This window comes from Poecilia formosa, unplaced genomic scaffold (genome assembly GCF_000485575.1).
Source record: "Poecilia formosa unplaced genomic scaffold, Poecilia_formosa-5.1.2 Scaffold118, whole genome shotgun sequence".
NCBI classification, from domain to species: Eukaryota; Metazoa; Chordata; class Actinopteri; order Cyprinodontiformes; family Poeciliidae; genus Poecilia; species Poecilia formosa.
This window is the reverse complement of record NW_006800057.1, coordinates 1,498,993-1,517,568: the sequence shown is the minus strand read 5'-3', so window position 1 is coordinate 1,517,568 and position 18,576 is coordinate 1,498,993. Positions and strand designations below refer to the sequence as shown.

General features: G+C 41.6%; 1 protein-coding gene across 5 annotated transcripts in view; it reads right to left on the bottom strand.

Moving 5' to 3' along the window:
• arhgap12b (Rho GTPase activating protein 12b) overlaps positions 1-18,576 on the bottom strand; it is a 61,060-nt gene that overhangs the window by 9,420 nt on the left and 33,064 nt on the right. The window contains exons 1-9 of one of the 5 annotated variants that reach the window (XM_016675628.1): positions 12,513-12,615; positions 7,624-7,896; positions 5,102-5,242; positions 4,916-4,996; positions 4,385-4,507; positions 2,957-3,031; positions 1,591-1,652; positions 1,193-1,274; positions 910-1,017 (exon numbers count right to left, since the gene is read on the bottom strand). In XM_016675628.1, coding sequence (XP_016531114.1) covers positions 910-1,017; positions 1,193-1,274; positions 1,591-1,652; positions 2,957-3,031; positions 4,385-4,507; positions 4,916-4,996; positions 5,102-5,242; positions 7,624-7,896; positions 12,513-12,599 — 1,032 coding nt within the window. In that variant the 5' untranslated portion in view covers positions 12,600-12,615. Of the gene's footprint in view, positions 1-909; positions 1,018-1,192; positions 1,275-1,590; positions 1,653-2,956; positions 3,032-4,384; positions 4,508-4,915; positions 4,997-5,101; positions 5,243-7,623; positions 7,897-12,512; positions 12,616-18,576 lie in introns of those variants that run through there. The other 4 variants (XM_016675626.1, XM_016675627.1, XM_007560674.2 and 1 more) reach the window with 4 other exon arrangements.

The window sequence follows — 18,576 nt, the reverse complement described above, 5'->3', positions numbered from 1 at the left end:
AATCCGGGTGAGTGTTTGTAGCTGTGCGCTGCTTTACCTGCTGTCTGATCCTCCGTATGTCTTTTTTACTGCAGTGAGCCTCGATGTAGCCAAACTCCGTCAACTATGGCATTGTTTTTATGTCATATTAGATTCGTCGTGTTGATGCATTTTGACGTGCTTCAATTTTCCGCCGCAACACGCAAACTTCCCCATTCACTCAGTGCGTTATAGTTCCACATCGCTTAGGATTTGTTGCTGCGCGTTTGCGCAGTGTGAAGGAAAGAGGAGACCAGCTGCACAGGCAGGCTGGAAATGAGATGCAGGTGATCGGTTTGTGTGATCGGCAACAAGAGACCGTGATCTGCGATCACCAATCATACACTTTTTCAAGGAAATCGGCTGATTATGATCGGTGGCCGATTGATCGGCACACCTCTACTCCTGACTAATACTTCAATATAAAGAGCTTTGGATTCCTTTGTAGTCTCTTATTTTGTAGTTGCACTGATTTGTTTTGTACAAATCAGCAATCTTGAGGAAAATCTCAAAATCTCAAATTCATAACTTGAACACTCAAGAGAACTGAAAGCTGAAACTGAATCAAAAGCTGCTTCAAAAGAGCATCAGTTGAAGGATGTGTGTATTTTTTGCATGAACCATACAGGATGTTTGTCCCATCACATGTGGAAACACTTTATAGATGCCATTAAGAGCCACTACGTTTAACACTAAGGTTAGACAGGTGTTGCATGCCTTGTAGGGCTCTTTCACTTTGTATTAATGCATTAGGGTAATCACAGTCAAACGAGATAAAGCCAAGGGCCTCAAACACACAAATTAATCCGTTTTAGGGAGGGGGCCATGACACACTAAGGAGGACACAAGGAGGCGCTAATTCATGCTGAGATGGGGGTGGGAGGGACATACGGCAACAGCCGTCACATAGGAGACGGCGGGGCGGGGCTTGACCGAGCGCTTCCAGCTGCTAAGGAGAGTGAGGAGCAGCTCCGGGATGGAGCCGCCGCGGTAGTACGACTTCAGAGAGGAGAGGAGAGGAGATGAGAGGAAAGGAGAAGAGAGGCATGAACAGACGACACTGCACAGCAACAGACGGCTCAAAAGACAGGTGATTACTCAGAGAGAACCAAGAGAGCGTCGTCACAGAGACGAACGGCCATGGAGCCGCTGGGGTGAGCTGACAGTTACGTACCCAGCTGGTGCTGGCGCCCTGGCCCTTGGCAAACAGGAGGGAGGAACCCTGCAGCACGGTCCAGGAAGAGGTCCAGTTCTTCCTGTCAGACAAAACAACAACACAGTACGGTACCCTGCCCTGCAATAGCATTCACACCCGCTGAGCTCTGCTGCATTCTGTCATGCCACAACCACAAAACTTAACATGATGCTGTCCCCGCCTGTCCGGGCTGTTTCAGGGCGATAATCAGGCCTTATAATCAGCTTTGGTCTCTTCTTCCATGTTTCCCCACATGTCACATGAAATCCCCAACACAGTCCATACAAATGTGTGTTATAACATGACAGAATATCAGAAAGTTCAAAGGGAGTAAAACATTTGAATACTTTTCTGGGAAACAAACACTTGTGTCCAACCTGAGCTTCTTTCCATTCTCTGTGATTTTGGTGACATTAAGGACTCCACACTTCTCCGAGGGCTGAAGAGGAACAAACAGAAACAGTTCAAGCCAGTGAACGTTGACCAGATAAATGTCCTGACGCTTTACAAGCTCAAAGCAAAAGCATGCAGGGTTTCAATCTGGTGGCGAGGTATGTCATGTCTGATTTTTACCAGCAGATGGCAGCATTTATAACTGCATTAGCTGTGAGAGCAGCATTAAGGCTGAGTTACAGAGATCTGATCAAAAAAAGGACTAAATGTACATTTTGGACTGAATAGCAAAATGTACAGTTATGGGCAAAATATCTGTTATATAAATATTGTATTTTCTAAACTTTGAAGTTTTGGTTTTGGTGCTGACACTTAATATAGTTCACCCAACAGAAACAGAAAGTTTTGTTAAAACTGGTCTCTATATTCCACACTATAGTGATCCACCATAACCTGAGGAAATACAAACAGCAGTTTTTTAAATTATGGGGTAATTTATTAAAGTTGAGTCACTGACACCTAACAGTCTGGAAAAGAAAAAATAAATTCTAAGAGTTTTGGACTCCAGTGAAGGACAGCGAGAGTCATTATTAACGTCATGTAGCATCAGTGAAGCTTCCAAACACCATGTGACAAACCAAAACTACTTTAAGAGGCCATCAACGATTCAACCATTAGGTCACAAAAGAAGACAGAACAGTGTCTGAATTTTTCCTCAACACAGAAAGCACTCCTTGTTCAGTGTTTGTTTCTGTTTTGTGTATGTACGCTGTCTTCTCAAATCCCCTGTTGGTTGTGGCGAACGGTCATTCACACTGAGCCAGATCCTCAGAAAACTGAAACCAGAGCACCGCTAAAAACATTTGATCCAATTTGAATAATAAACTGAACTCGACTGCATTGTTTAATAACCAGGATCAATCGGGATCTGTCTGTAAACTTTACTTTCTCACAAAGCCAAGCTATACTGGAAAACCTTTTCTTTTTAGTAAATGAAAACTGTTTGCATTTACTCAGGTTATCTTTTTCTTGATAATAAAAAGTGTGACAACATATCAGAAGCAGAAGTAATGTAGGGGGGACTATAAGCGTTTCTCATGACTCTTTTCACACAGAATCTCTCACTGTCTATAGTTTCTTGGAGTAGAAGCAGCCATTAAGCGATTAAGAGATGATGTTAGCTTGGATGCAATTAGAACAGAGATGTGACATGCAGTAGAGGAGATGTGAGCAGTGAGAGTGTATGCAGTGAAAGCCGGTGAGGTGAAAGCGGATGCAGTGAAAACAGGTGCAGAGAGAGTGGATGCAGTTAGAGCAGATGCAGCGAGCTGTGAGAACGGGGATACTAACGGTTGAAGGGTGTTTAGGAGATGATGGGCAGGAGTCAGAGTCTGGAGAGCTCTGCTTGGGCGCCGAAGCACACTCCTACCAACACAAGGCACATCATGATGAGAGGCTAGAAAACTAGCAACCGACTAGAAGACAGAATGGTGTGAGGTTAGTGAGGACGAGAAAACCTGGAGGACAATCAGGGCTTGTTGTTATTCAGGGTAAAGAAAAGGAAGGTTACGGTTTTGTGAAACAATGTGAAGTAAGAGAGAGAGAATGTGCTTTTCCTCTGTGTAAGGATTTATTAAGCAACTCAGTCATGTTTGCTGCAGAGCCTGAATGCATCCTGCACTTTCATTTGTTCTGAAAAACACTGAATTAGAATGAATGAGCCGTTAATAACAGGCTGAAAGCAACCAGTAGCACAACTAACTTCAACATTTAAAGAACCACCACTATAAAGAGCCTGATGATCTATTTAACCAGGTGGCACACAGACAGGAAGGAGCCGTCAGGAATCCTGTCTGGAGTCATTCCAAACACAAGGCAAACATCCACTGAGCAACATGAAAGCTAAAGAGATTACCAAGAAGTTGCTTAGCTTCATCCACACTCAATGACAAACCGCCATCAGTAGTAGAAAACGAAGGACTGAATATTAGCAGCCAAGGCTACAGTTTACACTCCAGGGGTGAAATGTTTGTTTACTCTAATCTGCTTTGATTTATACCTTGACTAATTGCCACTACAGGAACCAGTATTCTTAATTTATGCTCATTTTTATTTTATCAAACCTTTATTGACAACAAATTTTCAACAAAATTAAAACATCATAAAACAGCATATCATACAGCAGAAAACAGAGGAATATTATAAAACAGAAAAAAATAAAAATAAAAGCAGCCTTTTTTAATTTGGAAATAAATAAATCTTATCCTTCCTGGGGATCTGTTCTGGATTCACAAAATACCAGCAGTCAACTTGGAACTCTTAAAGTTGCATATCTGTTTACACTGTGTGTGTTTCCTGTTAACTGGATTTCCTGTTCTTCCAACTTCCTTTTCTAAACTTATACTTGCCTCAAGTTGTGTTTTTGAACATACCTGCATACATTGGTACAAATACAAAATCTGTATCGACAGATAGCCAGATGCAGATATCGGTATCAGAAGTGAAAAGACATGGATCGGTGAATCCCTTATTTAGACATAATGTAGTTTTTTTAAATGTCAGCACACTTCACATGATCACCATGCCGCCATCTTTACTTGGTGTTATTAAAAAGCCCAACATCTTGTTCTTTAGTGCAATATGTCATTCATCTTCACTTCTCCTAATAATCTCAAACAGACTGCAAAATGAGAAAAGAGAACTCAGAGTCTAAACATCTGATGTGAAAACAGTAGCAGTTCTCAGATTCGGACCCTTTGCGACCCCTCCACCCGTTACCTTGTCGTTGAGGTCCAAGACGTAGGTGCTGTGCCTCCACTTGGTGAGGACGATGGGGTCTGGCTGCTTCCTTTCCAAACTCCGACTCTTAGGAACTTCTCCAGACAGAGGGGAGATGTTGTACTGCAGGGATGTAGAAAACAGCTTACAGCTCATTCAACGTTCACAGAAAGTTTCCTCCAGAGGGATCCAGCTACTTTACCTCTCCTCTGAGCACCCACAGCAGCATCAGACACATACCCAGAACATCACTATCCACACGGATTTAGTATCTTACTCTGAATGTGAGCACAGTCACTCTACTGTTTGTTAAATCGACCAATCAGAAGCTCTGCTTGATGCGCTCCAGATTAGCAGGGGTGAAGACACAAATAGCCCACCCCGAACTACTTTCTGTGAACTTTAACCCCTCATCCTATTACAACTCTCTAAACGGATCCACACCAGCAGGGGGGGAAACAGGGATAATGATGTAACCATCGCTTTAATCCTCAGGAAATGAAGCAGCTGGTGCCAACGAGCTAATCTCACCTTTGGCAGCTCCCACTCTGACCTGGATCCGTCGACGCTGTAGTAGTAGGGCCGGCCTTGTTCGTCCACGTGTTTGACCCACTGCGGATACAAACAGTCCTCAGCGTCCGGGAGCAGTGACAGCACGAGATAACACTAAGCTAAAGGTTAGCACGAGCGCCTGCATGCATGCAGAGAGTGTCCCACCTTCTCCTGGGTGTATTCGGACACATAGAGGGTGTGTCCATGTTCGTCCAGCTCCTCCGACCAGCCTCTAGGGGGCGACCCGTACTGGCTGTCCGACTGGCTGGAGTGTGTGCTGTGGCAGTTCTCTTCAGAAGACAGCGGCTGAGCAGGACGAAGGAGAACACAAATAAATGGTAACTGGAACAGGAAGTGAATGTGATTGGTTGATTTTTAGACATAAAGGTGAAAGGTCATCTCTAATTCTCATGTCGGTGGTCAGAGAGTCACAGCTGAGTGAAGCTACACCCCCTCTACCTTCAAATCAAATTAAATTGGTATCAAACATTTGTGCAGCAAAAAAATTTTCATTTGTGCCGCTATCTATTTAAAGATATTTATACATTTTTCCAAAGGTCATCAAAGGTCAACCATTGACTTATTTACTCTATTGGTTTAAAATTTTATCATTGTATTCGTTTTATATTCTGTTACCCTAAATACTCATTACTTCTAAGATTTTCTTAACATTTCATTTAATTTGTTAACATTGCATCCTTTCTATGGTTTATTAATGTTTTAAATATTGCCTTAACATTTTATTAATTTTTGGTTTATTAACTTTTAGACGTTATCTTAACATTTTATTCATTTTACAGCTGTTTCTTTATTAAGATGTTATAAAGAAACAGCTTTATAAACAACAACACCAAACTTATCAACCAGAACTACAAATCATAAGCACCATAATTTTGGCATGTTACTGGTCATAAAATATATCACAGTTTTTAAAGTAACCGCTTAAAAACCATTACTCTCAGTTGAATGTCCACTTAATAAAATGTAAGAGAAGACTCCGGAACGAGCCGAGTTTCCTGTGTGGGTTGGACTCTTATTGTGGACCACCATGTCTTTGGTAAGTCCGGTGTAGAAGCCAAAGGGGTGTTACCAGGGGTGAATGAAGGGGGGTACTGTCGGGTACTGCTTACCTACTGCAGTACCTACAAGTGAGGGGAGCGGCTGAGTGCTGTAAAAAATCAATGGGTTCACTGGGCAGCCATGAGTTCACCCACTAATCAGTCGTATCTGATTAGTTTTTCAAGATCAATCTAAAACACGACTTAATCAGTAAATAAATAGTTTTTTTCCCATTTCATACCGTTTCTGAACTGTTCGTGCTTTTCTTCCTGGATTGGACTGTTCGCAATACATCGATCGCTGAAGGTTTTGAGTCGATCTCGGCATTAGGTGACAAACTGAATGCAGCCAGGAGGCTGAGACCAGCACGTCCTCCTCTGACTCGCTCAAAACGTTTGTAACTTTATTAAAGAACAAAAAATAAATAAATAAAAAATCAACAAAACATGCTCAAATTAATGACCCAACAACAATAATAGTCTCAGTGATTATTGTTTCAACAAGGTGTTGCGGAATTCTGTGCATTTCGGTTCCATTACCAAAATAACTAGCAGAGCCGGAGTTTAAAATTAATCAACCACTGCTGTGTTCAGGGGAGCGCTTATTAATAATCACAAAATAAATATCAAGCCTGAAAACCTAATATCTTAACGGACTGAATGTTATGTTTTTAACTTTTATAGTCTTAAGGAATGAAAATCTGCTGAAACGTCACAAGTTGTTGTGTGGGAGAGAGTAAGGTAGACGGGTAGTTTTAGTTTTTTTTTTTAGTTTAGTTTAGTTTATTTCAGACAAACCTTTCACCGACAGTGTAAACAACACAAAGTACATAATATATTTCTTAAAAATACATCACATCGGTGATTATGAGTCTGAAAAGGAGTATGATGAAGTATAACTTATGTAATCATACCCCTTTTCCCCCTTTTAGTTAAAATGCAGTAGAAAAGAGAGATGGAGGTGAAAAGCGTAGCTGGAGGCTGTAGGGAAGTGTTAAGTACCAGATAAAAGGGATGTTTGGTTTTGCTACTGTAAATATGAATCCTCACTTGGAAAAGTTAAAATTAGGTTTCTAGAGAGGAAGTATGAGGAAATGACAGGAACAGTGAATATACTAAAAACATCTCAAGAGCTCATTATTGGACCAAAATAATCCACTGAAATGCAAAATCTCCAAAACGCTGATCATTTGACTTTTTTTTTCATCAAAAACTAACGTTGGGCTAAACTTCCTGTAAGTGAAATCCTGCTGCAGTGCGTCATTACACCACCTGGGGGCAGTGCTGGATGATTTATCAGGAACAAACAACCTGACAGGAAGCCATAATTTCCCCCACATCAAAGGTTCTCTCATTTCCTTCCAGTCAGTAACCACAAGAACATTTTTACCACAGAGTTTTCATCTAGAAACATGAAAAACTTTGTCTATAAGTAACAACTATCTCTTATGTATATTACAGAGACATACATTTTGAAATGTTAATATGTGACATTTTAGATGTCACATTACAGCCACACATTTCAATGTTGGTGTAATAAATGTGCAATAGAAAGTTACACATCGTTTCCACAAACAGAACTGAGAAGTGTGGCTGTATGTCTAGGGTCACTTTCGTCTTGAACAATACCTCACTCTCCGCTGTGCCCTGGCTGTCTCCGCGGACGCTGCTGGTGCTGCTGCAGGCGTCTCTGGAGCGTGGCGGCTTCCAGGTGCGCTCGCTGTTGGCCCGGTTGTAGTAGAAGTACCTGCCGCTCAGGTCCTTGTGGGTCTCCCAGTCGCCCACAACGTGGAGCGGGGAGCCTGACGGGACGGGCGGCAAGCTGGACTGGGAGATCTTCAGCTCCTGGAGGTTGGTGTAGACCGGCGAGACGGAGCGGCCCGGACCCGTGGGAGACGTCGTCTGAAGAGGGAGACGGCAGAACGGGGATCACACATTGATTTTTGTAACAGTTACAAAACAGATAAATTGTCACAGAACCTATTGCAATAAATGATAATACTGTTGTTTTGAGACCATTTTCAAGTAATATAATGCTGGTAATGGAATAATAATGAAAGAACATACTCTCAAAGATCAACAAACTTTAAATTATTATGAACATTTAAAACTGGAACAAGAAGATATTTTAATTATTTAAAATAAATAAACAAAACAACAGAACCAACAAATAAAATGAATTATCAAGTCTCTGTGAGCACAATTGTTTTTCATAAAAAAAGGGTCAAGTTGAGACCAAAACATCACTACAGAATCACACCACACCAGCAACTTCAGATCTGATCAATGGTCAACAGTTGAGTTACATTGTTGGAATTGGAATAAATAAGTTCCTATAAATGAGAGAAGCTTAACAAATCCCCTAAGTTACTGGGACTTTTATTTTGTCTGCTTTTTATAGAAATCTCCCAGCATCCTTTGCTCTGTGCTGGTGATCTTGTTGTCTTTACAAATTATCCTGGACAGTTCATTTTTGTCCTTTACTTGCATACATGCATATGAGACACACGTTAAAAGTTAAAACATTTTGATGTGGGGTCCACCAATAAATTAGGCAGCTGAACTTTAGCAGATCTCAAGTCCTGAGTTATAGAAAATGAGAAAATTAGTTATTTCTTGCAGTGAATGTGCCATTACAGATGGAAAGATCAGCTGTTCCACGTCTTATTTTGAAAGTCCTGGAATGGCGTGTGTGACGGCCTGCATGGCAGCTGCTGGATCACATCAGGCGCCACATGTGGCTCTCAGAGCGGGTCTCAGTCCAGCTCTGAGCGCCGACGCCACATAGTCTCAGTCTTTAACGTGTCCAGTCGTATATCTATCAGCAGAGAGGTCGAGCAGATGGTGGTATGTTAATAAGGGCAGCTTTTAAATGTGAAGAGTTCCAGGCAGTATAAAGGTTTACAAATTGCTTAAACACCAAAGAGCTAAAACAAACGTGTTCGATCTAATCCCACAAGGCAGAAGAGAAAGATTTAAGCTCAACTTAAATTTAGGAATAACTTAACATGTACGCAGCATCGTAATGCGGACTTACTGACCATATTTAGACATTAGATGGAATCTTTTTTAACTCATTTGAATAATGAACTGAATTTATTGTACTGTTTGTTAACGAGAACCAAGTGGAATGTGCTTGAATAGATTTTTTTTTTGTGAATGTCTCGAGACAATATTTGTTTTTAATTGGACTTATATAAATGAAGTAAATTGAATTGAGTATGTAGACCTAAACTCCAGATTCAAATGATTATAATCTGACTTTTTCAGAAATGGGACCAAGCCCAACTGACTGATTTTGATTTTGGCCGATACAGATATTTCTTTGGTCTACAAATTTGCTAAATATTCTGATAAAAAGTCACTACATCACCTCCCAAAAATCTCTGTTAAAGAGACTGTGGAGCAGGTGTTTTAGAACCAGCAGGGCGCAAAGAGGATGTCAGCAGATCCAGTTACGTACAAGCAGGAGACAGAAACCTTGTTGTCTTAGCAACTGTTGCATATAAGCATTGCCTAAAATTGAGAAACCACATCCTGCGAGGGGGATGAAGACATAATGTCAAAAAACAAAAGAAACATTAGCGCATGTTTTTAAAGTAAATAAAATCAATGGACTGTTGAGGACAAATAAAGTCCCACTGCTTCATGTTCTAGTGTTTGAGACACTAAAGAGAAATGGCATCTGAAGGTTTTGCAGAATGACATGACTGCATGGAGAGACGCCTTTCTAACATTAATGTCAGAAAGCTGCGTTTCCATGGATATGGTTCAGAGTATTTTGGCTTCTGGAGAGGTGCCAAGTTTCCAACAGGAGCTGTATTTCCATAACAAATGTACACCAAACTGTCAATTTTCTGCTAATTTTGAAAAAAAATAAATAAATAAATAAAATAAATAAATAAATAAAATAAATTGTGCAATTGTGGTTTTTCAGTTAAATAAGAATGTGTATGTATGTATATATATATATATATACACACATACTTTTTGTTTTTTTAATCAGACCTGAATAAGTTTGTTCACGTGATAAGTCATTAAAAACTAGCTGCTTAGCCGGCTAGTTTGTATATCTAGTTTGACAACCGGATGCATGCATCCGATCATTGTCTTCTTGGTGGTTTGCGCCAGCGGCCACATCCGGCTGAGATCACGACTCGTGTGACGTGAAATAAGTGTTTACATTGCAGTTTTGCAAACTAAACCAATTTTGATTCGGCCACAAAAGACGTCTCATCCTATCGAAAAATGAGAGTAGTTCTGAAACTGTTTCCGTTAAGAGAATTTATTTTCGTAATTCCTATTTGCGCAAATTTAATCCCGATTTTCATCCTGGGCGCTGAGTCAGCGCCACGCCTTCACTCTGTGGTTTGTTCCAGGTGAGGAATGTTTGGAGGCAAACAGACTCCAGTCAGGAGGAACATCCACTGCTTTCAGCACCCAGATTGGACTTCCTGTTGCTTTATGGGATAACGGGAATATTTTCCCACACGGATGATCGTTTCATATCCTGCACACATGCCGGAGTGAAGCTGAAGGCCTGCTGTTTCCACTTTGGAGTCACGCCGCCTGTCTCTGTGTCTCAGACGCTGGACGGAGCGATGCGGCAAAGCAAAGAGATAATGGCGTCGGCTCGTGCTCAACCATGAGCTGCACGCTGGCGTTTCAACTTAGATTAAAATAAAATGTGATAATGATCAAGTTTGAGTGCAGAGGAATGAGGAGCGGGGCCTGAATCGGTTTGAGGCCAAAGCTAATGTAGAATATTTTTCAGAGCAATTTGAAAGTCAATTTTAGGCACGGCTGAGTGTGTGTGCAGGAACAAAGCACTACTGTTTATAAGCATGCCACACCACATGTGTCCACATGATTTCAGCTCATAAATTAGTCATGCTGCCGTTATGGGGGCGTCTCTAAATGCATTTAATACAGTACTTAGGTTATTTTGTGCTGCAAAAACATTATAAAAACATATAAAAAAACATATAAAAACATATAAAAGGAAACTCAGTGAGACTTAAGCAGTAGTTGTTGGCATGGTGTGTGTTCTGTTCAGGTTGAGTTCAGGTGTAAATGATTCCATTCAACCTGGCTTTTAGTAGGACTATTATCTAAAAACATGCACTAAAACGGGCCTGCTTTGTAGTTTTAGTTTGGTCGATCACTGATCTTTTAAAATGTCTGATCTGCCCATATCAGTTTTAGCAGATACAACAAAGATTTACAACGGTGGTCCTGGTAAAGATTCACGGTCAAAATAAGTCTGAAGAGTCTGATGAGTTTTTATAAGTTTAAGGTATACTAATTGATTTATTGTCAACCTTTTTTTGTTGAACTTATGGATGCATTGATTGTAGTTTTCTTGGCCAATACCGATTGTCTCTATGCTCTACAATCCATCACCAAAACAGAGTAAAACAGGGGGAAAATCAAACGATGAATGATTAAAACGAACAAAACGATGTGCAAGTGAAAAAAAGTTGATATATACATATGTAAATTATCCATACAAACTGTAAAACACCAACAACCAGAATACAGAGCTGAGTTTAGAAAGCACCTCTGGCTTCTGATGCTTGGAATCAGATTAGATGAATAGAACAGAAATATCATTTATTGTCCTACAGTAGCAAAAACTTAGTTGTAGCAAATGCTGACTGTAAAAGAAAATGTGCTACAAATCTCTTGATAGTGGCAACAATTTGAGTTTTTCGGAGCACAAAATGTAGTAAAATGACAGAATCCCACTAATCGTTGCACAATGTGAAGCACAGCCCAAATGAGAAGTAAAGAGGAGGTTAAAAAGCCTAGAAGAATTCAACATCTGCAAGCTGCAGGAAATCCTAAACTACGTGGAATGTTTAGCAGGAACAATAATGCAACAAGAAGAAAAAACTGAGAGATACATAGTTAAAAGAAGAAGAGAAATAGTGTAACAGAACTGTTACCAAATGATGCTCCAGCATATACTTAGAGTGGACGGTAAAGCTGCGTGACAACACAATGATTCTGCGCCCAAAATCAAATCAGAAAGTCTGGCAGAAAAAGAAAGTTAAAAACCGTAACAAAGGCCGAAGCGTTTATACACAAACGGCTTCATTTAGTTTCAGGTTGCAGTCGGTGTATAAATAGAAGGCTGTGTATGAGCAAAAGAAGTCCACACCATATGCTGAGACTGTCTGACACTTGGCGGGGAACCTTCTCTAAATGAATAATTGATGTCAACATCAAGTTTTTAACTGGCAGACTGCGGCCGCCTTAATTCTAGCCTGTCAGGCCTCAGTTAGCAGCACATAAATACTACCTGGAAAACAATTTAACAGATTTCAGAGATTCAAAGGCTTTGCTGGCTGCAAGAGGTGGAAAAAAAGTTCTCCAACCGGAACGGCACAGAGACGCGACTCCTGAGGGGATGTGGACTGGTGCCGGATCAGTCTGACGGACGCAGGGCACCAAAGCGCACTTCCAATCTGGCTAACTGCAAACACAAAAGCAATTCTTTGCGTCACAGTTGTCACCTTGCATGCCGGGCTGCACACAAACACGTCGTCATCATCCTCCCCTGCTCTCCGGTAGCCCCTGAACACGCTGAACGCCCGGCGCATGGCGATGCTCGACGGCCATCAAACGAGACGCGAACACGCTTCTGTTTTCTCTAATGCTCTGAAATGTTCCGGCAGAGGAGGCGAGGAAACTCTAAACCTTATTGCGACAGCGGCTGAGGGGAAGAGGATCTCATTACTTCACACACACACATTTAACACAAGAGGAAGTGGTGTTGCAAGGTCCCTTTATAAAGACGTGCTGGCAACCCACTAATCACTAATATCGCTGATGGTGTGCTGTTGTTGTTGACCTTAAACATGGTCTATAAGAAACATCTTATAGACCATTCAGAACTTGTTTCTGAAAGTTCTTTCAGAAACAAGAATGCATATTGAGACAGAGATAGACATTAGTTTACCACCGACTGAAATAAAACGTGAAAACTAAGGTAAAAGAATCAGTCGTCAGCAAAACGGAAAACAGAGATGTCTTCTAACTGCTTCATTTGGACAAAACGTCGTAGTTATGCTTTAAGGCCCATTTACACAGAATATTCAGAAATATTATCACAGTTTTGTTTTCATAATGTCATGCACACATCCATCTCGTCATTCAACCACACATCCATCCTATCATCCAAACATGCATCCATCCATCTCTTCATCCAACCATGCAGCCATCAATCCCATCATAGAACATGGTATCTTGATTGAGTCGCTACCTGACTAGATCTCTGCCCAGAGCGTCTTCCTGTAGGCAAACATTCAGAGGAAAACAAGACGTGTCAGAAAGCTGCGATGCAGTGGACGGAGTCCCTCTGTCCCTGACAGGTAATTAGAACCTGAGCGGACCTGAGGAGTCGGGAGTGGAAGAATAAATGAGGGATGGATGGAACGATAGAATGAAATGCGTCGCTCAGTACAGAGTTTAGTCTTGTTTGCAGCAGCAGCATGCCAGCATGGCCATGACCAATCATTTTCAGACTTCAGATCGGTGCAGGCTGAACTGCATTACAGCACATTATGTGAGTGGGAGGATGTGTGGGCACACCCTGCATGGAGAATGTAAAAGCAGATGAAAACAAAGGAACTGAATGGTTTGTAAATGGAGCCATGAAGGTGGTTGTTCAGCTCTCTGCATCCCTGATGCTTACCAGGTTCGCCTCGGCCCATTCAGAACTAATGACCCTCTGCTGCTGTACCATCACCAGAAACCATTCCTCCAGGCGGTGCACAGTAAATTAAACCATAAATTATTCTGTGTGGAAAAAAAGGCACAGGTCAGAGTGAGGGCAGCAGGGTGTGAGAGCTGCAGTTCCCCGTTACTTCCAGCAGGTGGTGCCCACAGAGAGGGAGGCGGGACGAAGCGGGGCTTGCTGGTGAGCAGGTGGGAGTCTCCATGTGATGAATGTGGCCATGAGGAGAGAGGAGTGGGAGGGTTTCCTAACGGTGTGCGCATGGCAACGGGCCCTGCAGCGGTGCAGGGGCCACTGCCTGCTCAGCTGAACGCACAGAACCCAGTTCTGCTCTCTACACACTGCAGTGCACAGTCTCCATCATTCTAGCTAATTTAACTAAACACAAGTCTTACTGAAGAGTGCTGGCTGCGTAATGTAAATGAATCACTCTGAATTCACTGAATTAATCAAATCTGCTAATACAGGAGTTGGACCTGTCACTATAGGACAGCTTCTGCTGTACAATTAAAATAATCAGATCAGTCTGACGCTGTACTGATGTTACATCCTGCAGAAAAGGCTGAGCTTTTCACATGTTCATGTTAGAATGTTTTAGCTAAAGATGCTAATTTTCTAGCGCTTCCTAAAGGAATACCATTTCATTGCATTTTCAGCCAAAAAATTTATTTTGTCATTTTTCAAAAGGAAATTAATTATTTATTTGCCTTTTTTATATACATTTCTAAAATAAGCACTATATAAATATTGTGTAAAATAAGCTTAATTAGTAAAATGAAAAATCTGCAGTGTGTGACAAATTTCTTCTATCCCATTACTCTATAAATCCTTGGAATAATCAATAAAATACATGATTACGAAGATAATCATTAGCTGCAGTCTAAAATTACTGGAAACGATGAAAACTGCTGGCAGCATTTCAAAGCTTTAGGAAAATCAGAGATTGGAAATCGGCTACAAAATTATAATCGGTGCTCCTCTGATTAGACTCATACAGTTCTAGATGAACTGAACTGTAAAATGTAACTGACATAGTACCTTTAGTCTAGAGGCGCACCAATCCATTTTTTTCACTTCCGATACCGATATTTTTGGTTTATTATCGGCTGATACCGATCCAGTGCAGAAAAACAAGAAACAGTGCCAGATTTACTTCAAACATTTTATATTTGTTTGTTTTAAAACACAGACATAAATGTGCTGAATTACAGATTTATTTCATAACTCTGCACAGCACATTTAAATCCACCAACAGCTTTACAAGCTGGTCAAACACGTAAAAACAACTTTAATTTGTTCCGTCAGTAAGATGAGTAGAACAGCCAATAGAAAATAAATAATAAAGAGACATAAAATATAAACTGCAACAAACTTTCTTTCAAATGGTTCAGAAAATGCAATTAGAAATTGTAAATATGATGCAAAATAAATAATAAAGCATGACATTCTCAGCACAAAGCATAGAATTAGACTGAATAGATGTGCTCTTAAGTCGTGATACTGGGCAGCTTACAGTGATGTAAAAAAGTATGTGCCTCCGTCACGATACCCGATCTAGAATGATTTTCAATATTAGGACCGATACAGATAATATCAGATCAGTGTGTCTCTACTTTAGTGAGCATTCTAGTTAAAGCTCAAGCCGTGGTGTGTGACTCTGGGTTTTGTGTGTAATTGTATTTCACAAAAGCAGGTTAGGGGAAGCGTGCCACAGCGTGGTGACTGTGCCCGTGACCATGGAGACACTCGGCCAATCCGGCAGTCACACTGAGGAGCGATTGAAGCCAGGCTGCGAGGGGTGTGTTTGTGTGTGTGTGTGTGTGTGTGTGTAGGTGTGTGTGTGTGTGCGTGTAGGGGGTGGGTTCAACCTCCAAAAAGCCGCATCGATCTTCTCCTGCTCCCTCTGTTCTTTTGTCCTCCACCGCTCCCTCGCTCAGGTTGCCCTTTTCCTCTCATCCTCCCCGGCCTTCCTCTATTCTTCCTCCTCCTTTGTAGTCTCTCCCTCCGCTCCTGGAGGTAGGCCTGATGGTGGCCTTGTTCACATCCATATGACCAGATTAACCTACATTTCCACATGGCTGAGTGTCAGTCAGACCACATTTGTCCGACTCGGCCATCATCACATTTTGTTGTGCTTCACAAACCGACCGACCGATCCCCTCCAGTCCCCAACCCCAAGATGCAAGAACTACTCACTAAAAGTCAAATGCGTCTTTGGATTTTGCCAATAATTGCATCTGGTACATATATGCAGAGTCGGCAGAGAATTATAAAAAAAATTAAGATGAAAACTCTGGTGTGAGCGTGAGTCAGCATGTTTTCATTTCACGGACCAGAGGATTCGCTGAGCTAACAGAGATGCGAGCAATTAACCTTTCGGTCCCGCACCGATAACGCTCAGCTAAAATGTCACTTTGTCTGAAGAAAGCACGGCGGCTCTGCTAAAGAGCTGGAAGCTGACTGGGAAAGAACTTGCTCAAAGAGGCCTGCGCCAAACTGGGTTAGTTGTACCAAAAAAACTGAAAATGATTGACGGGCGACTTGAAGCTTTTGTATGGAAACGATGCATCTGACGTCCTTTAAGAGAATCATCCTGGATCGGAATTGTTCGAGCGACATCTCAGATCTTTTCGTGTCATCTGTGGGTGGAACAGAAGGAGTTTTACGGTGAGGAACAAAGCCTCACCTCTTGAAATGTTAATGAGGAAGAAGCGGGATGGGGGGGTGAGCCTGCAGCCACGCTCAGCCTGCTGCATGTTGGGAGATGCTGTGGTTAGGGGAAGACGCAGTGTGATGCACTGCGCTGCATGTTGTGCAGGGGGAGATCCAAACAGTGGGAATCTGGGACAATATCTGTCCTAGCTGTTTCCAGCTAGGATTCTACCTGGGAGGATTTAATCACTGCAGCAGCATTTGCATTATACATGTGTGCAAATCTGTGTCTGTTTTCCTCTAATGTAAAAAAATAAAAATTTGCAACTGTGATGTTTTAATAAAAAATCAAGTTAGAATTCCACAAATAAGCTTGTTCACTCAATAAGTCATTAAAAATCAATTTCAAAAGATGTTCAAAATTCATTCATGGTGCTGGCACTCATCTATCAGCCAATCAAAGGAGTCATGAGCGTCTTCTTCAGGCAATGGAGCAACAAGCCCCGCCTACTTGGGAGCGGCTACGTTTTGGAAAATTGTTGCCACCGATTTTATAGAAGAGCGACTGATTCAACATGTAACACAACGTTTTATGAACTGTGATGATGTGAGAGCTTTGCTGGAGCCAGCTGAACATTGTCCAAAGAAACAAAAACAACCCGTCATCCTCCTACTACCTCCTGTTGTCTACTTGGTCGTTTCCATCAGTAGTAACATCTGGCTTTTGATCATGTGACTCCTGTCATGCGTAAAAAAGTTTCCATTGCAGTTTTGCGAAATACGTCTATTTCAAAACAGTTGCAAAACCACATCATCGTCCTACTGCAAAAACATTTGATTAAACATGTTTTTTTTTTTTAAATTGGCGTGTTCTCATTAAGCAAATTTATTTTCATAATTTCAATTTGTCCATCAGGTGTTCCTAACTACACCTGTCTTTTTTCTTGTTTCATGTTGTTTTTCCCAACTTAAAACACAAAATTAGATTGTTGACTTTTTTTTTTAACGAAACAAATCCCTAATGTTACTGGAGATCCTTCCTGCCCACTGTGTCGCCATCAACAACGACGCTGAAGATACTTGTATAATATGAATTATGACATTTATTTTCCTTTTTGGGTAAACAAAAGGAAAACTTAAACCTTAATTCATCGTCTGCTGAAACTGACATGCACATGAGACAGAGAAAGTGGACTGAATCTGTGAAAGACCACCACTCAGAGTTTGTGGGACATTACGATAAATCTGCACTGCAGTGTGTTCCCTGTGGACTAAGACAAGGCGGCTCCTGCAGAAAAGGCCTCTGATGAACGAATTCTGGCTGCGCATCAGGTGAGCTGCCAGAACCCTGACAGCAACTATTTGTTCTGTTTACTAGCAGGCGGGGGGGGGGAACGTAATGCTGAACGGCTGAAGAAAAACTTCACCTTCTCTAATGAGACAGGCTTCAAATTAAACTTTTTATTTCTCCTTTTGGGTGAGCACAAAGACTCTGTGGGGGTTCAGTGGCAGCGTTGGGCTCAACACACTGCGCCTTCCTAACGCAGCTGAACGTTACACTTCACATCCTGACATTTCACACTGGGAGAAGTCAGCTAATGAATGTTACGCCAGATGGTGAGCCTGTTCCTTCTCCGTTTATCGGCCTCACAGACCGGATGACTGCAGTGCGCCGCACAAGGCTAGAAGAGAGCAGCGACAGACGTTAGCAGCTGCCGTCTGATCCACCCGCCCTCGGCTCTGGCTATTAACGGATCAGGAACTGTATTTCAGGAACTATTTGCCTTCCAGATTTCTCTCTCTTTTTTTAAAAAAAGGAGAACGGAGCTGGAGCAGTGGCTGAGTGCTCAGCTGCCCAACTAATGGCTAATCCTGTCCTAATACCTACAGCTTGATTGGTTCAAGCTACTCTAGTGTTATTCACTTTCCGCTGATTGGCTGGTTGGTGGAATCTGAGTGGACCTTCATGAAGTCACTTAAAGGTTTTACTTGTGTTTTTAGAGCAACAATTGCAATTTTCTGGCCGATCACCAATCATTGAAAATACAGATTTTAGCAAATACTGATTTTTATTTTTTTTGTCGGAAAAGTTGCTAAATAAATCACACTTTTAACCTGTCATTCACGAGAGGACCCAAATTTAGGTCCTCTCGTGACAGGGGTGTCAAACTCCAGTCCTCAAGTGCCGC